The sequence below is a fragment of the Charadrius vociferus genome, unplaced genomic scaffold, assembly GCF_000708025.1.
Source record: "Charadrius vociferus isolate BGI_N301 unplaced genomic scaffold, ASM70802v2 scaffold220, whole genome shotgun sequence".
NCBI lineage: Eukaryota > Metazoa > Chordata > Aves > Charadriiformes > Charadriidae > Charadrius > Charadrius vociferus.
Genome location: NW_009646506.1, coordinates 983,461 through 1,006,297, shown reverse-complemented (window position 1 = coordinate 1,006,297; position 22,837 = coordinate 983,461). Strand labels below are relative to the sequence as shown.

The 22,837-nt window shown below is 38.6% G+C and overlaps 1 protein-coding gene across 1 annotated transcript in view; it reads right to left on the bottom strand.

The window, feature by feature from the left end:
* HMCN1 (hemicentin 1) overlaps positions 1–22,837 on the bottom strand; it is a 214,230-nt gene that overhangs the window by 83,985 nt on the left and 107,408 nt on the right. The window contains exons 23-39 of the mRNA XM_009884504.1: positions 22,539–22,713; positions 20,070–20,197; positions 17,964–18,236; positions 16,771–16,866; positions 16,162–16,356; positions 14,956–15,086; positions 14,138–14,285; positions 13,509–13,635; positions 12,454–12,608; positions 9,534–9,812; positions 8,633–8,914; positions 7,465–7,573; positions 6,701–6,870; positions 6,310–6,464; positions 5,390–5,513; positions 3,941–4,042; positions 1,557–1,733 (exon numbers count right to left, since the gene is read on the bottom strand). Of these exons, the coding sequence (XP_009882806.1) occupies positions 1,557–1,733; positions 3,941–4,042; positions 5,390–5,513; positions 6,310–6,464; positions 6,701–6,870; positions 7,465–7,573; positions 8,633–8,914; positions 9,534–9,812; positions 12,454–12,608; positions 13,509–13,635; positions 14,138–14,285; positions 14,956–15,086; positions 16,162–16,356; positions 16,771–16,866; positions 17,964–18,236; positions 20,070–20,197; positions 22,539–22,713 (2,826 nt within the window). The remainder of the gene's footprint in view (positions 1–1,556; positions 1,734–3,940; positions 4,043–5,389; positions 5,514–6,309; positions 6,465–6,700; positions 6,871–7,464; positions 7,574–8,632; positions 8,915–9,533; positions 9,813–12,453; positions 12,609–13,508; positions 13,636–14,137; positions 14,286–14,955; positions 15,087–16,161; positions 16,357–16,770; positions 16,867–17,963; positions 18,237–20,069; positions 20,198–22,538; positions 22,714–22,837) is intronic.

Genomic DNA, 22,837 nt, shown 5'->3' with positions numbered 1-22,837 from the left:
CTACAATAGCACCCACTGTTCTCAAATGCCTGAAGAAGTTATAGTGGTGAGAAAGTGGAAAAAATTAATACAACGAAATCATATGAATATACTAAACTGAAATTCAACCTGCTCCCCTCAGTAGGCCTGCCTAGTTAATGTTAAGCCTGCAGTATCAAGCATTGTTTTTAATGCAAAAAAGATCTGATAATTTCTACCATAGCTTCTGCATCCACACTATTAACAACAGAAGTTGTTGAATATGACCGGTGCTCGACCAACATTCACAACGTCAATGACCATACAGAAACCCAGACGAGGCTTTCAGTAAATGCAACACAATTTGACACTTCAGAGTCTGTTCTACATTAAGTAGTCATTCTTGCTTCCACTGCTAAGAAGGGAAAAAACTCAAGTCTTCTCTTCTCAAACTCACAAACTTTAAGTAAAAAGAAGGGAAAAAACTCAAGTCTTCTCAAACTCACAAACTCTAAGTAAACTGTATGATAAACTTGCTCATGGTAAATTCAAAAGCACCCCACTGTAAGCCTGTCATGACACCAGCTGAATTAAGTAGATTCATGGATAGGTGTTTCGGCTTCTTTTGATGTAATTAGTTCTGGCTGCCACTGCATATATTCTGTTCTGGAAGGGGAAACAATTTTATGTGTCAAAGTCAGAAAGTATTTGTTCCCTAGAAAACTCTGGACATATTCACTGAAATTCCGCCACCCATAAAAAGACACACATATACTTAGGACTTATTTTTCATTCTAGGTTTAACCAGAATAATGAACTTGGCTCTAAATATTTCCTGGGAATTAATCACTGGGTGGGGTTAATTGCCTTTGACCATGTCTTGAGCCATCAGTTTTTCCCATGATGGTCCTTAATTCCATGGAAACGTACTGCCCAACCCATTATTTGTTAATTAACATTAATAGGAACTACATACTCTGTATGCATCTCAGCTGGGGACATTGTGCCAAATTTGGGCCACAGTTTTGCATGGAAGACTCCCACAGAAAACCTGCTACATGCATAAGCTTGTAGCAAAGATAAGAATTTGGATTACAGCCCCTTCTAAAAGTCACTGAAATCAGTGGAAAAGCTCCAGTTTGGCTTTTGATCAGATGCCTCATGTCTGCAAACACCCACACTTCCACTTCATCTTATTAGACAGCATATTTTTCTTTAAAACTCTTGGATCATGAGCATTTGATCTGTATCCTTTCTTTATCTACTGTGAGTTTTAAAGTAATCTACAGCAAAACCCAGCCTTGCAAGGCCTTCCAAATTGCTGAAGTGATAACTTAAATACTTTTTCCACAAATCTGGTGCGTCTGCTCATTCTTCCTAGAATTGACTTCCCCTACCACATTTTCCTAATTCAAAACATGTATTCTAACACTGCTGAAAAACAGCAGAGTGAGTTTTCTTCCCTCTGATGACCTGTGCCTTATCTCTTCCAGTTTGATGGTGTGATGAGTGATGGTAAGTCTGCTAAGCAGCCTTGAAACTTGAAAAGAGCAAAGGTGGTGCATGTAGGTGTTTCTTCTAAGTTTTATAATACTTACCATGAACCTGAAGACTGTAAAACAACTCAGCTGTGCCCACTGTGTTGACAGCCACACACTTATAAACGCCGGTGTCAGAGATCTGAGCACCCTCAATCTGCAGAACCTGACCTCTGTTCAGAAAAGTGGCACTTGCAGCACCAGTAAGTGGGCGATTGTCTTTGTACCATGTGATAGCTGCATGATGAAACGAAAGATGGAAAAGTTGCAAAAAACACCCCCATTACAAACAAAGGGACCAAATCGTCTTCAAACCTTCCATCTAAGTTTTCAGATACATATGACCAACATTTACAAACCAATATCAATATTAATCATAATTAATACCAAGACAAATAACTAGAAAATGAGATCAGTAACATTTGTGCAAAATACTGACTATGCCTAGAGAATTCAATAGCAAACTTGACACTCTTATCTGTGCACAGCATGTATTTATGAAAAAAATGTTCTGAAGTTAAAAAATTATCACACAAAGCATACTTATAGAGGATTTACTCATTTCATACCAAGGCCAAGAGCAGCTGTTTAGAAATATGCAATAATATGATATATATTATTTATTTACTTTTTATCCTAAAGTATTGCTACTTTAAACTGAACCACCTGGGAAAGTTTACAGAATCAAAATGCAACCAACCAAATCAAAGTTCAACTGGCAGATTGAAAAACTGAAAATAAAGCCCAGAAAACTTGTATTACTCCAAAAGAAAATTTTATAGGAACTTGATAATCAACAAAACCCAAGGGCTTTTTTGCATCTCAGCCAAAAGATGGCACCCTCCATCAGCAGAATGTGTAACCAATGTTTTACTGGCATCACTTCACTATTCAGTTAGATGAAACTGCTACTTACTGAATCATTTGCTGTAGCACACAAGTGTTCTGTTAAAGACACACGTTCTAGAAGTAATCTGGCCTGACTGATGAACAAGACTTCAGACAACCTTTTTTTTTTCAGTGTGATGTTGTGCTATCACTATTCTTAGCTGATGTCACATCTTGACATTAGTATGTAGTACCACATCATACATAAAAAAGGTGAACAAAGCAGTTTTATTGTATAAATTATATGAACTCCACCATTTTAATTGTTCGTCCTAAAATAATTGGCAATTTGATGAGAAAAAAGAGTGCAAAATGGCTATAAAATCTTTATGTTTTCATAACATTTTACAAATACACCCAATAATTTCAAAATTTGTTTTATACAGGCATAAATTAGTCTAGAAAATAATACTTTGCTGAGAGTTAATTCTTTAAAAGGTGAAGAAGGTGAACCTGGATGCTCACCTGAAATTCAATAACACTTTTCTTCTGAAAATGGGACTATCAGTACAAGAATAAATTGCTATACATATTTAAGATATTAGTTATATACTGTATAACTTTTGCTGTACAATAATTAATACAGAAAATTATTCTCATATTAAGACAGTATTTTTTTATCCCATCAGAAAAAGGCGTGTACAAAAACCATACAATGGAAAAAAGAAGGAAATAAATTTTTATCTGCATGTCCCAACAAAAACAAAAGAAGATTAACTGTAAAAAAAGACCTAATCTAAAAATCCTAGCGCTAAAAGAATCCCAGAAATGAAGTAACTAAAATCCAGATTGCTTTAGATTTTTTTCCATTGAGAAACAATTAAAAAGGTTCATCGGTCTACAAAGCAGCAAAGCCCTTCAGCTCTCACTCGGGTAAATGCCCATGATTTCTATGGGAAACTTTTCTTAAAATAAAGGAAAAAAAAAATGTAATTCCACAAAACGTGAGGAAAATAAAACACAAACAGGTACATACAGCCTACTTTTCAAAGCTTAGAATATAAGGAGAACCTACAAATGCGTTAGGATAATTTATCATCAGGGCAAGCCACAGAAAGCACTGTACACACAGAGAAAATATATTTGCCCAGATCAAACAAAGGACCTCCTACTAATTTCAATAGAGTTTAGATAAGGTCCAAGACGTGGCCACGTTTGACAGGTAAACTCAATACACAAAGTACTGTTTTAAGTCTGACCTACACTATAAAATATTGACCTGACCGGAAAAAAGAGTAGATGTGTTTAAAGGTGATTTAGCAGAAGGCTAACAGCATTCTTGTCTATGGACAGGGCATCGCTGTACGTACAAGGAAGTAGATTATCCTTATGCTTTTCATTCAGTTGAAAATGGTGGGGATTACTGAATTCCTCAATACTTACTCCATGTCAATTGATATCTTGACATCTCCCATTACTCATGGTGTTTAATAGTTTCTAGCTAGTTTAAAAACCATAGAATTAACTTTACATTCAGAATATCCATTATTTTAAAAAGACACATACAAGTGAAAACCTTTTATCTGCTTCATGTTCTCCAAGGTGCATGTGCATACCTGGCAGAGGGTTCCCAGACGCTCTGCATTCAAGATGGATTGGATTATTCACCACCACCGTTTCATTTAACATTTTCCCTGCATCTTCCAGACTGGGTGGTTCTGGGAAAAGACAAAGGCATCAGGTTTTCATTAATTCAGCCACCCAGCTAGCAGAACATCCAATCACAAAGTAATCTGCCCTCTGAGAAACTTTGGGCAATGAATTGCACAAGCTTCAACGAAGTGCTGGATGACTGAGGAATTTCCCAAGAAAGATCATCTTTGAAATGAGAATACTCTCTAATTATATAACCTCATTAACGTTAATAGGAATAAAACATTATTTTTATTACTTCTGATTTTTTCAGGAAAAATGGCACTTGAAATGGACTTGTAGGAAACGGGTGCATATCATAGAACAGTAATTATTTTAACATGGCAAACTTATCTCACTTGAACTAGTAACACTAAACAATGTTGTACACAGCTTTAACAAAGCAAGACTCTTTACCTTACTAAAGTCTATAAATCTGCAAAATGACAGAAACACCACATAGTGACACTTTGAACATGAAGACTGAGAACAAAATAGGTATTTGTGAGCATGGGACTGACACTAAAATTAACTATGATGCTATTATTACAGTATAAAATGAGTGCGGTTTCCCTTTCTAAGTCTTATCCACGGAGATACTGCAATCTCTCTTCATTTCAGTTTAACATTTTCCAGTTACTGGAAATTTGGTTTGATGATGCAAGTCAACATAATCATACTCATCATGAGCATTTTGCCACAGTCCATTCCCACACCTCCTGTATCCTTTGAGGATTGGGTCACATCAAGAATGCACAATACTTAGTGACCACTTCTGAAGCAAATATACGTAAATCATGGTGAGAGCATTTATTAAATTTGCATGGAGACAACAGCTTCTCAGGTTTCCCTGATTTCTTTTATACTGTATTTAGCTGAAAAATAAAGTGCTTTTTTTAAACAGTCTGAAAAATCCCCTCATAAGAGAGTGTTTCTTTCTCAGAAAAGTAATTCCTGTGAAATTTCCCTGTTGCAAGGCCACAAGGAATGCCATTATCCCCAGAAGACTTGGATCAAATTAATAATTCCAACAGTGGTACATCACATCTTGATCCAGAAAGATAGAGTATCCTTCTGAGTGGTGGGTTAGTGGCAATGTGCTTGGCTTCTTGGGATACCTCTGAACAGAAGAGGTAACTGGAAAGGCATTCATTTCCGTGGCCATTGGTACCACATGAGAAAGGCTAAATCCTAAGAGACAGCTTTTGCCCTGACTTCTTACTAATGGAGTGGGACAAAGAAAGAAAACTGAAAGATGGATGTGCAGAGACAACAAAAATGCCAGAAAGCTTAAAAGAGAAGGGAATACAGATGTAAAAAAGCTGCCTTGAAAACAGCCATGTTTAGCTTCTAACCAGAGGCAGAAACATTACCATGCACATGAAGCCGAACGTGCTGTTGGGCTTCTCCTGCCGCATTTGTTGCCACACAAGTGTACCGGCCAGCGTCTTCGAGCAGGGCCTTGACAACTTGCAGAATACGGCCTGAAGACTCCAGCTGTACCAAAACAGAGAGCAGGGAACCACTTTACACAATGATCCCAAGCAGAGACACTAAGCGTAATGGCAAAGTAGGCATTTACGCTGAATACAGCCAGTCTCATCTTTCTTCTAACCTGGGGCTAATATTCATGCAAGAGGTGTCTTGGTGGTTCAGAGACTTCAGTGTTCTTGGGACGTCAGGATTATTAGCTGTACAGCTGTGAGGAGACCTAGATGGCAGAGGGTACACAAGCAAGGCGAAGAGCAGGCTGCAGAAGAGTAGAGAGAGCTGCCGCTGGCAAGATATTGAAAACAGCTCCAGCCTAAATTAAATCAAAGCTATTGCAAGCGCTCGACCCCCTGGAGCATGCAAGCACTAGGAAGGGCTGTTCATTGAAAGTCAGAATCTCACAATGAGATGGGAACATGTAAGTAGGTGCTACGATGGCAGTGCTTATAGAAAAACTCATCTAAATCCAACGTCACAGAGACAAGTGGGTAGAGCCACCTCCTAACTGGCACACAACCAGACCTTGAAGGTTAAAGTACAACTGAAAGGAGCCAGATGCTGAATTTACAGTCATGGACTCTTCTCGTATGGAGATGTCTAATGGGATTCAGTCTATTAAATACTGCTATTCAATCTGAAATACCGTCCTATTCAGGTATTGCTCTCCCATTGCTCTCCAGGGTGGATCTTTAGCATCTTTATACCACAGCATGAGGCAGGCAAAATGAAAAGAAGCACTAACATGTACAAACTCTTGTAACTATCTTTCATGGTTTGAATCCCATAAAAGAGTAGTGCTTACTTTTATATTTCCTCTGGCTGTGTTTACAGGTTGACCATCTTTTAACCAAGTTATGGAAGGGCTGGGAATGCCACTGGCTATGCACTGCAGTGTCACAGGCTTGTATATCACAACAGCTCTCTCAGAAGTCCCAGCTGATTTGATGGTCGGAGGAACTGCAAGAAGCACCAGAAACAAAAATGAAGTATCATTTGAACACATACATTTAAATATATAGAAGCAATATCCCACAGGTAAGAGCAGGTCTACTTCTATTTCACCTACTCTTATCTCCAATTTTTCAACCCAGTGATACAAATAAACCTTTACAGAAAATTTGAGCCTTCTTGACAGAAGTTTAAAAGAAACGCAGCCCACTGCTTCCCCCGCCTCGCCTCCTTGAGTAACCTACCATGCACAGTAACATCAAATTCCCTTTCATGTTCTCCTGCCTTATTTGCAGCCACACATTTATAGCGGCCAGTGTCTGACACTTGAGCTCGAGAGATGAGAAGTTTTTGTCCATTTAATAAGATCTTATGTCCAGCTCCCTCTTCAACTGGTTGGCCATCTTTCAACCACCTACCAAAAAGAAAGTACAATCGCAGATCTCTATGAAAGTAAGATCAACAGCACTCGTAAAATATGCACAATTCTATTAAGCAGAATGTCTCAGTAACTCCATTTGCATTTATAGGAAGCTTTGGAGATGTCAGGTAGTATTTTGCTTTTCTGAGTGGCATGATCCAAAATGGTTTAATCAGGAGAAGGGATTATAGGGGAAGAGGCACTAAAGAAGTCAGAAAGGTGACAACTGGGAAGCAGTAGTGAAGGTGGATGCTACCAGAGGTAGACAGAAATATCCAAAGCAAAAGAAATCACTAGTGGCAGATGAAAAATGCACAGTTGCATTAGCAAGGGAAGAAGAGTTGTCAGCTTTTGCTATTTATCCCAATTTCCAGGACATGTGTATTGGCACAACATACAAAACCACTTTAAAACAAAATCCTGATCCTGCCACGCATGTGCCTGATGCTGTCTTCAGTGAAGCTGGGAGTCTGTCCTCCACACATTAACTATCACTAAATAACATGGGCAGTTCCTAAAGACTACCTCCAAGCTCACCTATTCAACCATCAGATTATTTTTTTTCTACTGTCACACCAATTCCCTTACGTGATAGTTGGTGAGGGTGTCCCTGTAGCTGAACAATCCAACTCCAAAGGGCTATGGAGAATCACAATGTAGTCCAAGAGCTCATCCCCACCTTCCACAAATGGTGGGACTGTAATAGAGAAAAATCCATCAACAGAAACATTTAAGTATTAAAAATGTCATAAAAGTCTATTTCAAATAGTAATATTAAAAAAAAAAAATCTTTACATCTATCTCACTTTGGGACACGCACAGATTAGCAGTTCATCACTGTTCCTCTTTGAAGAGAAACATCTACCCAATGATATTCTGTGGCTTCAAATCATTCTTCTCACTCTTTTTTATTGTTTCTTGTTTGTTTTTTCCAGATTCTGTCTGAACAATCTTGTGAACAGGGTGGAGGGGACACAGGCTTTTAGCACCCTCTATCAGCAGAAAAACACAAAAGTGCAGAGGACCCTCTTCCAGGTCCTTTTCACCCTGTCTCATTCTCTTGCAGGAGTGGGTGAGCTGAGGAGGAAGCACTGCCATACAGCTCCTCCCAGCTCCTTCACTGACTAGCAAGACCAGTGAGATATACCTGCAGTGGCAGAATGAATGTTCTACGTCTGCACACAATAGTATGCGATGTTCTTCAAGAGGGCAATTCAAAGCCTAAAAATCAAGCCTATAAAGTTCTTAAATAAACCTTTCCATGTCAGGATAATGTGATTAACATTTGTACAAGTCATTTATCTAGAGACGTTCAGAAAGGACTGCTGAGATGCAGACCATGGTAAAGGTTTCAATGGAAAAAGAAAAAAAAAAATCTTTTTCAAGCAAAGGTTCAAAATTTGCACAACACAAGTCAAATTCAGGGAAAGAAGTTCTCCCCCCAGAGGCAAGTAATATTATTAATTGATACCTTTCATATCGATGATTTTCTTCTATGAAGGCAAGTTAGAAGAATTTAAAAGGTTACTGAGAATAATATTTACCTACCACATACACAAAAAAATCTAGAACTAACCTGAAAATAAGAGTCTTCAAAGTGTCCTGTAACCCTGGACAGAAAAAGCATGCAGTGCCTGGGTTTAACTAGATATGTAGCTTGGCTAACTGATATTTCATATTACACCAACAAAAATAAAAGCATACTTTATTAGGTTTATATAAATCTGATAAATCAGTAGTTCTGTTGCTCACACACCTAAGATTTCAACTTCATATTTGATTTCTTGTTCTCCAGCTATGCTTGTGGCCACACACAAATACTGGCCCTGGTCACCTTCAACAGCGTTCAGAATCTCCAGCTTCTTCCCACCAGATAGAACACGGAGGTTGTCGCTTGCTTTCACAGGCACACCGTCTTTTAACCAGGTAAGGAGAGGTGGAGGGTTGCCAGCAGCTTTACACTCTAATGTGAGGGAATTGCCAGCAACCACCTGCCTGTTCTGGGCTGTGTCAGCATCACCCTCAATTACCGGAGGAACTGTAGAAAGGAAAAAATACATTGCAAGTGATTAATTCTGTAGCCAGAAAATGTATTAAGAGCAAATGGGTTAGTTCCTCCCCACCCACTTTGGCTCTATATGCCAATACGTCACGCACAATTTCATGTGAGAATTTGCTGCCGTGCGGGACAAGCCAAAACAAAGGGGAAACAGAGAAGTCAAATGATGTAGTTCAGTATTGACCAGTTGTATAAAATAGAGTATCTACAGAGCTTTGAGGTGGAAGAACTAAATCTGAAGGTCTTAAAAGAGTACCCTAAAGATCCCACCCAGAGCGCCTATTCCAGGTAAGTGTTGTTCAGCGTGCACGTGAGAAAGAGAAAGGATACATGGAGAAGAAATAGTTTTGATACTTCACCAAAGCATGGTATCAAGGCCTGTGAAGTCAAGAGCTTTTTGAGAGTCACATAAAGCACAGGGTGTAAAGCTTACTTTACATGGCCCTGCTAATACAGGCCAGTCTTTAAACACAACCATGGACTGCTGTCCACCCTTGATACGCCTGCAAAGGCTGCTTATGTTATGAAGGCAGAAAAGCTTTCAAAATGCAGTTTCTGTAATGTGGCAAATAACCAAGTTCAATAAACTTCCGCTTACTGTAGACATCCACGTCATATATTTTCTCAGCAGCTCCAGCAGCATTGGTTACACGGCAAGTGTACCTTGCAGAATCTGATACTTGGGCCCGAGGTATCTGCAGGAATTGCCCTCTATCCACATACAGAGCTTGGGGGCTGGAAATAATCGGTCGTCCATCTTTGTACCATGTTATGGTAGGAAGAGGGATTCCCTTAGTTTCGCATTCCAAATTTATAAGGTTGTTAAGAAGCGCTGATACCTCTGTGGTAAGATTTCCTCCTTTAATACTAGGAGGGACTATTTCAAAAGACAAAACAACAGTATTAAAGCCTTAGTATACAAGTTTGTGGAGATTTAAATAGGTCAAACATTAGAATGCTGTAAGAATAAAAGATTTTAGCTTGATCAGACTTCCAACCCTTCCTGGTGTTTTTTGTCTTTGTTTTGTCCCAGCAGAGTTATACATTGCCCGTACAATTCTCTGGGGCACAGAGAGTTGAAAGCATGAAGAGAATACAACATAAATGGAATCTAGCATCAAAGGGCCACCATATACTTAAGAAACAAGTGCCACAGCAAGGAGCACTGCAAAGCACTGCTGCCCCACTAAAGGTACCCGGAAACATTTTACCTTCTAGGCTCCAACATGTGCCAAGTTAGGACAGCTGGGCCTCTATGTGTCTTGAAATGCATTTGAGCATGGCTCTGCCTCTTCCCTGACTCTGAGGGGTAAAGAACGAGCAAGCCCTGTGTACTTTGGGAGGTGCATCATCCCCACAAGGAACAGCGACCTGCTTTTTAATATACCAAATACATCCTAGAGCCTCTATGACTGGAGTGGGAGCTGCTCGATACTTAAAACTTCTGAAGATGAAGTCACCTTCTTTGAGACTAAATATGAGCTTAACAGTCTAGCTTTATGCTCCTATTTTTGAAACTTTTGGCCCATAGTCATTTCCCTTGCTTGCTAGGCAGCAGTACTCAGATTTTTCTAGCAAACAAGCTCTCGTGTAAATCAGCCAATATAAAGAGTTCGTAAATCTCTGTAGAAGTAATAAAAACACAGTGCAATTGGCAACAACTAAATTTATGACTGCTGAAAGTACCAGACACATCTGGCAGACACATTAACTCCTCTGCTGCCAAACATGCTCAGTATATCCTAGGTTTCTACTGACTTCCATAGCGTTCATTTAAAATGCCGCTGCAGAAATGTAAAGCAAAGCATCAGTGAATGGATCTACACCTATGAGATCGGTCTGGCAGATTATCAAACCGTGATGAAATATTTTCCTAATTAAATAATTTGTGTGCAGAAATACACAAACCTATAAAATATGTTGAAACACACACAGTTCAAAGGCAAATGCATTTCTCTATCAGCAAATGCTTTCATCCACAGATAGGGAATGGTTTTAACATGGTGTTTTGGGAAAATATCAAAGCCAAAAGTAAGGCTAAACAGCTAAACCAAAGTAAGAACTAGCAAGAATTAGCAATTAGGGTCCTCACTTACTCCGTGGGCTTCCGTTTGTCCTGCCAGGATTAATGAGAAATTCCAAAGTAAAGAGATATTCCATTCTACTATCACAAATTCACCTCTCTATTCTGAAGAGCCTGAAGTAAGGTCTTCTCATCTACGAGGATTTTATTTGTGTGGGTTTTTTTATTCCTCTAATCTCACAACAGCCACAATCACCTGCAAGTTCTCACAGCATTTTCTTTGTTCCCGATGGAAAAAGAATTGACTATGATTGGTGTACATACATATTTCTGTGCATGCGGTTGCTCCATGCTTCAGAAATACCCCAGATGAGGGAAATAAAGTATTATAAGTTCATAGTTATCAGAAGAAAAGACACTCAGTCTTCAGAAGTAAATCCATAGAAAATGAGGACTCATCAGCTTAAGGACTCACAGATTTAAATTCTAACACTTCACACTCCAGGCACAAGAGCTTTATCTCAACTATAGATTTCTGCGCTTGTTTCTCCCCAATTTCTGCTAGCACTGGGTGCTCTCAGTTTTCAGGTCTGACTAGACTTTCACACATTCTTTGCCTTCCAAATTGAAAAACTCTTCCTCTTGTCTCCTTTGAAGTCTTCCTTCAAAAGCTAGCTCTTCCTTCTTCCATGAAGCTTTCCCCTCCTTTTCTCCCAACTGATAATTTCCTAATTTATATTAAACTTATCTAGACTAATCACAGGAATTATCTGTTGTCCATGTCTTGGCTTCTTGGCTAAGACTCCACTGGTTGTAAAAACACAAAAAGTATACTCAGTGTGCTATGAACTTCACAAAAATAATAACAACAACGTTAACTTGGTTATCTCATGCTAGCATTTCTTCTCTTGCTATAAATGACCTCAATTTACACCAATTTTAGCAAGATGACACACCACACGACTGGAAGGTTATCTGGAACATTCTTTTCCAAAGAATATTCAGGTCTAATTCTTACTGGTTTTGCACTTTATACTTTTGCACTAACTTTAACCTATTCCTGGCTGAATTTACTCTTAACACTAGGTTAAGGAAAATAAGACCACGAGTGTATTAAAATAAAAATCTTCTAATTAATTTTCTCTTCCCTAAGACAGATCAAAATAATGAACCCAACGTGATAATACAATAATTCACTTGAAAGTAATTAACAGCAAAATTTGAGAAGGTGCTTCAAGATTTTTGGCTTTCACCAATTAGAAACTAATGAAAAGCATATAAAAGCCACTTAAAGGCCAAGCTTGCAAAGACTACATCCATACTTAACTTGACATGCCTAAATGCTCAAAAAGATCAGTTTGTCGACAGATGAGTATTATGCAAATCCTGCAAGATCAGAGCCTTAACTTATATTTGTCTGAGTATCTCCATTGAAAAAAAAAAATTATGAGTAAAATTGAAGGATCTTCTAGGATCAGGCATTCTATAAACTTACCATGAATGATCAGCTTGACCTCCTTAACTTGCTTGCCAGCAGTGTTGGTAGCACTGCACTGATAACGACCTTTGTCAATCCTTCGAGCACTTTTTATGTGTAGAACTTGATCTTTGTCCAGAAGCTCAACATTGGGATCACCCAAAAACAAGGGCCTGGAAGAGAGATTATTTTGCTTCATAGAACTCGGACCCCATCCTTTCAACACTAATTTAAACTGACAGTAACAAGAAGTCTTTTAATGGCAGTACTTGTACCATTAAAGAGTACTTTACTCAGGTCATCCAGGATGCCAGCACAAGAGCCAGAGTCCTACTCCTGATCTCAGCTTCTTTTTCTAATTACTTAGGTCATGACAGTCCTTTGCTGATAACAAAATGATGACATTTACTAGATGAAAGTATCAACGTATCAATACCAAAGAATAAGGAATTGTCACATCAGAATATCTGTGGGTACTAGCCAATGCCTATACTGAACTACACTGTTAAACACCAACACTGTTTAGGAACACAGCCCATTTCATTTTTCAGCTAATATTTAAGACAGCAAGAATTCTTCCCTTGGAATGCTTTCCTGGAAGATGAGATGAAACATGGAGGCTACAAATGCTTTAAAACCTTTAATGTATATATGCAGAACCGCACAAGGCACTAGCTAGAAAAATGTTTGATATGGGTAGGTCTACCAACAAAAAAAATCATGTCGGCAAAACAACTGTATTTTAACCAATTATATGTTTAAAATAACCCAGATATAATAAACTTAAAGAAATGGCTACATTTGTCTTGGTTCAAACATTGTCTGGCTTCAAATACTGTAAATCTGCTCTGGAAGTGCCAGTGTCAGTAACGAGGCAGCTTACAAAGAAAAGCAGGATGCTAGCTTTTGATTAAAGGACTTACCACCTCACACCACCACAGGTTTTATCCACTGACAATAACTTAACACTAAGTAGCTAAAAGTTGAGCTTGCTGGTACAGTGCACCTTCTTTCTCTATGTTCTAAGGGAGGAATAACCTAGACACAAACCACAAAAGCTATAATATACTTACTTGCCATCTTTGAACCAGTGAATGTCAGGAAAAGGGAAGCCTTTGGCTCTACATTCCAGACTGATTTCCTGGTTGAGGATGACCGCAATTTCACCAGGGGTATCAGCACCTGTTATACTTGGTGGAACTTTAAAAGGACAAACATTACAGAAAGAACTGGTATTTAACCAGGAAGGTATGCTATGAAACTGGGAGAAATACAGTAGTGGATCATGCTGTTCCCTTGAAACAACGTCAGTTTTCACTGCAAAGTGACTTCTACTAGATCACAACATCATTTCTACCATGACAAGCACTTCCGCACTTGTGCTGGTGAACTGTACATAAGAAGACTCCTATGTTAGACTGATGTACACCCAAAATACAAAATGACCAAAGACCAAAGTCCAGAAATGAAAAGCAGCATTTTGTCTGTGCTACTATAAGAATGGCAAGTTTTCAGTCTTCAAAAGCTACCATGAAGAGTACTTCGGCAGCCAATATTTAATGGACAGTGAGAGGAAGAATTCATTTATAACAAGTTGAAATTTAATGACTTCTTAATTATCAACTGTTTTTCAGATCACCATCTTAAAAAAAAAAGAAGAAAAAACCAACATACAAACAAAAACCAAAACCATGGAACTAACCTAGTATATCTAGGTTAAACAGCTTCTCAGAACTTCCTGCTACATTTATGGCTTTGCACGAATATTGTCCAGCATCATCAGTAGTAGCTTTAAGGAGCTTCAGTATCTTCCCATTGTGCAAAATCTGGAGAGTACTGCTTTCCACAACCTTAAAAGAACCCGAGACATTAGCTTTATGTGATCCAAGTAACATTAGCCAAATATCACAGCTGGATTTTTATAAGAAAATGGTAGTTTTAGTCTAAGGATAATCTGTTTCCCCTTCCAGTTGTAGCACTAATCTCCTCAACTTCTGCAATCTATTCAATATGACTTGTAGCTCAACATACAATAGAGTGGAAAAACCAAAGAACTGCTTCATCCATCAGTAATGGTCAGTCACAAAGGTGTATAAAGGTGTCTCTCCTCATCTTAAACTATCACTTAACAGCTACAAGTAGAAGCAGAGGACTCAACGATAATCCTGAAAAATTCAAATCACCTCCAAGAGTTCTTATTTCTCCATCTACAGAATGAAGCACACGCCATTATTTGTCCCCTCTGCAAGGATTCTGACATCTACAGCACAGGGAGATTGCTAAACCTAATTCCTAGGGGAATCTTGAAAATAAAAAGTTCACTTTAGACTTATTGAACAGCTGAATTAATGGATTAGCCATATTTAGATGGCTTTCTGTGTCAGTGTTCTTAGTAAAGTTTAAATATATGTAAAGGCATGTACATGTATTTACTTTAAATGAGTTCTCATACCGAGCAATCAAAAGTCAACATAAAGCTGATGACGGCTATGTTACTTCAATTAGGTTAATTGTACATACCTGGATATCTTCTTTATACCAGGAGATGATTGGGAAAGGGTTACCAGATACTTCACAGAAGAGACTTACAGGGTGATGAACAACTACAGATGTATTTGTCACCTTTTCTTGATCTCTAATTTCAGGAGGAACTACAAGAAAGCTCAAAGTCATGGATTAAGCCTTCTATTCCAGTGATTTCCCACATCCTCCTTCCCCCCCAAGACAACGACCACTGTAATCTAAATTTCTCAGACCCTTTTCATGCCCTGCCTAATGTTTCCACTTGCCTTTTGGCTCTGGACATATGTCCCTGTGTCCTTGCCTCTCTTTCTCAAAAAACAGAGTCTTTTCTTGCCCAACAACAGACTCTTAGGGAAATTCACTCAAACACAATCACCATCACCATTTTAAGAGAATAATCTTAAAAATTAATTTTATTTAATCTTAATCTCTATCATAAAATCCCATGTTATTTGCTTAGCATAGAAAGGAAGCAGATTCCAGAGAGTCATCCTTCCTCTTCACTGCTCCAGTCACCCCAAGAACATCTGCCTATCGTTTGTCCCACTATGAATGCAAAGAGAATAGCCTTACGTGGTGGATTAGAGAGTTCAAACCCCACTGATAAGGCCTGCTGGCACAAGATGGAATTCCTGCTTTTCTCAGAATAAAGATAAGGATATAACCCTGCTCGGGCATCAGAATTAACTATCATGGGAAACAAACAAGGCTGGAATAAAAGTACTCTGTAAGAAGCAAAATATCAAAACATATCTCAAGGCCACCTGTAGAGTTTCTATTTTCTAATTAGGATTCTGGAAGAAGAATATCAGGAGCAAGAATTCTCCTGTTCTGTGTTCATTTGGATTAATAACTTTTCTCATATTTATATTTGAAATGTAGATCTATCACCCAATCTATAATTTCTACAGTCCAAAAGTATTCATTTGTTATTTGCATCAAAGTTTTGAAGTATAAATAGAGCCCTCTACCAATGAGACACACCTAGCTCTCTGAGCAAAACAAAGATGGTTTGTGCATAAATTCACAGAGAACAGAAACAATACAAAAAGTATAAAGAGTATCAAAATAATAGAAATGCAAGTACTTAGATTAGATTTTATCATTTAACTGCACATGGGCAGATTTAGGGCATGCAATTTCCAACAATAAAGAGAAATGTTCTTCAAAAACAGTTCCCCAATAGTTGCATTTATTATTTACCATGGACTTTCAGGTTATATTTTCTTTCTGTGCTTCCAGCTTCATTGGTTGCCACACAGATATACTCTCCATTATCAGAAGGTGTAACAGAGGCTATGATCAGCAGTGTCCCATCCTCCAGAATTGAAATCCCTGGTTCACTGCCTGTCAGCTCTCTTCCATTACGTAGCCATTTGATGACAGGCTTCGGAATACCTAACAAGAAAAAAGTGAAACTTCAAGAAATGCTTCACTCAGCTCAGAATAAGAAAGATTCAAACAACTCCCACTGCTTGCTGGACAGGTACTGGCAAGGACAATACACAGAGACCATAAGCTTTCAAATTTAGAGGAAGCCCCGACTGTTACAGTATGATTTTAACATTAAAAATATTATTCCGAAACATATTATCCTTGTTGGCTACCCATGACTTCACAGAACTTCCGCACACGGTAGTTATTTAAATCACTCTTCGAATTTTTCCACATAAATTACATATGGAAAATACTGTGCATATTCTACATTTTTACCATGCCAAGGAGTACACAGAAACTTAGTAATTTTCAGTGGTCAACAGAAAAATATACTTTTGTCACTAAATAGTGACAAAATGTAGCAATGATACACACCTTTTGCTGGACATGGGAATGCAATGCGTTGATTTGCCACTCTTTCTTGAAAGGGACTATTGTATGGAGGGTCCAGTTCCTCGATAGTAGGAGACTCTGAAAGAAAATTAGACCCCCAAAAAATTCTCAACCTCTGCTACCAAATGTAAAAATACAGTTTGGCTGCATAACACTTCTAAGTCTCTCTCATTCACACAAGGTCAGATTCCAATAACCCTCTTCACACTGATGAGGTGTACTATACAAGCAGTCTTGATTTCAATGGGAATATTTAGGAAGTAAGGAGTACAAAGAGGCTTTCACATTTTACTGAAATTGGTTCTCCCTAAAACCCACTATATTTGTTTCGAAGGCAGAGACAGTGTTTCTGCAAAATCTAAAAAATACTATTTGAACTGTTTTTTCTCATACCACTTATTAGTACTACTTCCATCCTTTGTTCTTTCACCTCATTTTAAACTTGTGTGCAGACTGAGACTATACAAAGAATATTATTTATAATTAAGTAAATTTACTGGCAGTTCTTTATTGTGTGTAAGAAGCACTTCTCAGCTCTCCAAAGGGATCGGAATGGTGCCTTTTGAACATTACAAAGAATAAATAATTCCTACTTAGCATAAGTCAGTCATGCTACATTGATGTATGGCAGCCCATCAAGTAAGGAGTTATACTACATATTTAAATTGGCACATTGACCACGGTTGCCGTGTCACCATTTCAATAGCATGCTAACTGATTGAGTGAAGAGCTCAATCTCAGCTCATGCAAAATTCTAATTCCATTGAAAGCTGTGACACCAGGCTCTGAGGTTCAAAGAGAGCCTCTGAAAATGTGAGACATCTGAACACACGGAGATAATATTTGAAAAAGAGGTTTCCCATACTGGAATCTGATTTTAATTACCTACTACAAAACCAAATTGCAAGTAGCTTGAAAACTATTTTGTTTAAAAAAAAAAGTAATATATTTTGAGTTTCTTTTTCTTATTTCTGCGAACTCTCCAAAGACTATTTTCCTGTTCTAATTTTCCTTAATTAAAATCAGAACATAACATCTAAAACAGATTTGGATTTTGCATTATGTAACAGTCAACAGCAAAGAGCATTGTCCTCCAAAACATAAACCAGACAGCACTGGCATGAAACCATACCTAGCCAGGGCAGGAGGCAAGATTACAGCCCTAATATCAATACCTTGAACTTGCACTGTTATCTCTGACATGTCACTGCCTGCTACATTACTAGCGACACACTTGTAGATTCCGGCATCAGGAAGCTGGACGTTGCTGATGCTTAGAGCTCCATCCAGGCTGTGGATGAACTGCCCACCATCTATTGGCACAGCACTTCTACCTTTGAACCAAGCGATTGTTGGGGGAGGGATCCCCTGGGCACTGCAGGGTATGTCAACTCTGTGGCCAGCCTGGACTTTCAAAACTCGAGGCCCACGCTGTATCTGTGGAAGAACTAAGGAAGACAAGTTTAGCCCACAGCAATGTGAAGAAAATGATGTACAAGATCATTCTTGAAGAAAATTCTTTTCTGTTTTTGTCATTTTAGAAATTGTCCTTCCTTATTCACGGAAATGAAATTTCTTCAGGTGACTAAGGAAGCAGACCTGCGTGTTCTCTACATAGGACAGGATGTATGACACCTTATTGCTTAACTTACTTGAAGAAGCTACATTTCAAATTCTACCGCACAACTTCCATATAAGTAGTGTGTAATAATGTTTTACTAAGCCCATTTGAGTAGCTATGGGTACCGGCTATTCATAACACAAAATTCAAAAGCTTTTATGATAAAGTTAATTACATTTTCCTTTTGACATTTTAATTTCCTCCTCCTAATTCCTGATCTTTGTATGCTTCCAAAAGGAGATAAAATATTACTAGAAGAGATTTTGCTGGTCTCAAAGAATAATACAAATCCAACATAACTCTTTTGCCACATTGTTTTTCTTTCTAAGGATCGTTGACAGTAATAAGACCTAGAAAGAACATCTGAAACAATAACAAGTGCCATTTTTCCAGACTCTCTGTTAATATACAATTACAGATAAACAAAGATGTGCACTGATATCAGATGCCTCTATACACAGAATCAGATAGTAGTCTGTTACAGCCATTGTAATTGAATTAGCGTAGTCTGAAGGTTTCAGAGCTGCTGGGATGTCCCAGGTGGGTACATTCATGGTATGTGATCCACTTCAAAGGCATGTGCTGGCAATGGCCATTGGAAGCAACACTTTCAAACCCTACATGAACCATAGGAGAACTATCTATACACCCACAATTACTATTGATCAGCCTCATCTGGGCTGTGCCAGGCCACGGCTCCTGCACTCATGCTCCTGTGTGCTTTAGCACTGGCAGGAGGTACACATGCCACAAACCTGTGTTTCTACCTGACACAGGTGAGGAGGAATAAATGAGAGAGTGTGGAGCCAACGATACGTGACATTGTGTAAGTGGTTATAAGACCATGCTTGGGGCCCCAGAACGGGGAAGCAGGAGAGATATAACGGACAATGTGATGATCTATGGTAAGAAGAAGAAGGAAGGTGACATGGGTCCTAGCTTGAGCAAGAGCAACTAAACACCTTCACTAAGGGGGAGGAAGGTGGGCACAAGCACAGGCTGCTGGTATGAACAGCGGAAGTACAGTAGGGTGGGTTAAGGTATTAGCTGGCGAAGGTGGGCACAGCAGAATGTTTATGCACGTAGCTGTGCACAAAGACAAGAGCAGCTGCCTATCCACAGGTGACACAGTTGCACACTGTTTTTGCTACCACCTGAGTAGGTGTGCAAGCAAACTTTTATATTGGCTACCAAAAGAGTTTGGATATGTAATTTCCATCAAGTTGGTGGGAAATTGACACCTGTAAGCCTCAGCCAACTTTGCTGCTCTCAGCCACTCTTTGCAAACTTACTGCTGAGAAATCTCTTGCACAGAGAGCATCCAAGTGCATTAGAACAAGATTTTTCAGTTCTTAAAACTCCTCTGGCTGACTTAGAGTCAGACATCATATAGTGCTATAATTCTTCCATGAGTCTAAGTAATGTTAAAGGAAGGGTGTATGTGTGTGTGTGTATATATACAGGTATACATATGTGTGTGTATACAACGTTTCCTTTTCACATAATCAGTAACAACAACTTGCAGATGAAGATAATACGATCTGAAAGAGTACAGGTCAATAGCATTTAACGTACATAAGGAAAAATGTTTGAAATCTCTGCATGATGTGAAATTCCACGTGGAAACTTGCAGAAGATTGTCCTTTAAGTTAAAACTTACCATGTACACTTAGCTTCACTGACTGAGTCGCATTCCCAGCAATATTTGTGGCTACACAGATATACATTCCACTGTCTGAAATTTGTGTCTCACTAATCTTCATTGACCCTGAGGGTAGGAAAGTATGTCTGGAAAAATAAGAAGCACGTACACTGTATAAACATGTATTGAAAGGTGAATGACCTCTACTTACACATTGATAATGATTGCTATGAGCTAAAATAACACCATTCTACAGGGCACGCAGAGCTGTGCCATACTGAGCCACTGAATTCAGAACACGCAGCAAATATCTAAAATAGAAGATACAAATTAAAAAATTTGGTTCTATCTACTTACAGAACATCAAAATCTGTCTCATTTGTAGAAACAAGAAAAAAAACCAAACAGGTAGAGAAATGGAGCTCTTCAGCCTTCTGTCACAAATTTTTGCTTAGCCCAGGTCAGCAGGCTCAGAAAGTTAAACAACTTTTGATACTATGTCATTCTGGCAAAAAAGACAGTTAAAGATGGAAGAAGGGTTTCTGAAGAGTATTCCAATTCAAAACTACCCGTTCTGAAGTTTATAGAAATTGTCACTATTAATCACAAAATAGTTAACTACGCACTATTGATTTTTACTACAGCTCTGGTCACAGGCTTGTAACATTGTAAGATACAGTCTTGGCCAGCTAAGCTGAACTCTTCTTTATGTAGAAATCAAAAGCAATAGATGTAGGGGGAAAAAATGAGGAAGGAATTAAAAATGATAGCCAAGAACTGACAAGAAGAAATTCAAGTCTAGCACTCAAGGTTATATACAGAATTTAGGCAAAGTTGGTGGGGAATTAGTGGTATCATCTGTGTTCCTTTCTCTGGCACGCTCTAATTAGGACAATGTTATTATATGGGTATAAATGGTGACTTTTGGGATTGCAATGGCCCAGAGAGATGAATGGAGAGAAATGGAAGTGTATTTCCTCTGATCCACCCAAATCTGTCTGATATGATTCCTCCTTTGCTGTCCATATCTTTCCAAACATTTTTTTTTAAATAACCCCAAAAGATGATTGTTGGGCTAACTTATCTCCATTATTTTGTCCACTAATTAGATTTGCTTTCTCACAAAAGTTCCTTCATTTCTGATTTCACTCTTCTTTTGTTTACTGGTCACATTTCTAACATCTTCTTTTGGGTGGTCTCAAACAATTTTGTTTGGACTAATTCTTTAACTTTTGCTGACATCTGTAAACAATTTTATGGAATGGGCTGAGCTGGACTTCTGCTACTCTGGACAACTTGGATCTCTCCACAACAGCCATGAGCAAGTAGCCTAATTTATCAATGTCTCCTGAGGTAAAATGAGGACAAGTAAGGGACCACAAATGCGGATTCATTAGTGCATGCAACATGCTCACAGGACACAGCAGAAAATTCCACACAGATTACTAACAACAAATCAACTCTCTGCGCACAAGCCTTCTTCCCCAAATATGCTGGCCCAGCAGCTATGAGTTGCTGAGGCTGTTGCAGAGTCACTGGAATGGGTGGCTCTGAGATGCAGGTTTGGACACAAGGGAAACAGGCTGACCTTCAGATCTGTACGATTCCTTAATTCAGCTTAGACACTGGCTGATTCTTTCCACTTGGATCAGTGAGAGACACTAGACAACAGGCACAGCAATCACTACAGTGTGCATTTGGCCAGCGTTACCATTTCCTGCTTTATGAATACAGCTGCGGCCTCTAACCCTTCTAAGGTACCTTGAAGACCAGAAAGCACTAGCTTGTGCCATGATATTACCTGGCACTTCAACTGGGAACATATAGAAAATAATCACCTACTCGTTTCCTCTCTTATTTTGTACCATACCAGAATAATCAGGAAGAATTCCAACATTGTGGCCCATGCTCTGTACAAGACAGTCCCCAGTTCTTCAGTCTCTAAGGTTGTCAACTCAACATTTTTATGAGCATTTAGCTATGTTTTCACAAGTTCAAGAATATCTGGAGATTTTTTGTATCCAAAACACAGCAAGCAATGAGCCCTTGTAAGCATCGCCAAATATTTATCATCATCTGTATTCTACTGGCAGCCCAGAGTTCATATGAGTAACAAACAATGTTCCCCTGAGCACAAATATAACCACAATATAAGAAAAGAAAACCAGTTTTTAAACATTTATAGTCGGGTACAGATTATGTGGGTCTCTGGGCACCACCACAGTACAAATATAACAGGATCTCTCTGGTCTTGGCCTCCTGAGATCGCATATAAACACACACCGGAATGGAAGCTGTATAATGATGCATGGTCTTAGTATCCTTCAGAAAGAGACATACACTTGGTTTGGGAAAGAGCATTTCAAGACCTAGTAAAAAAGGGTCCTCATGCAAGACAACTTAATACCTTCTGATTGATCCTGGAGCAATTAGAAATTATATATATAGATGCAATTTCACTCTTTTGTTTTCATCAAACATTGTTACCTTGGAGAGAATGGAGATATGAGCTGTGTTTCTTTGGCCCAGGTAATTATGGGGGGTGGCAAGCTCTTTACTTCACATGGAAGTGTGACATCTTCCCCTGCAATTACTGAGATCTCTATGGGTTTATCATATGCATTTCCTTGCTGGTCTCCAGGCCTGGATACTCTAGGTTTCACTATAACATGGAACATGTTAAGAAGCTGCAATGAATATACATATTTGTACAAATGTAACACCATACAATTTTAGTTCAGATTAAACATCTATTTCTTTATCAGGTATATAACACTACAATTCTA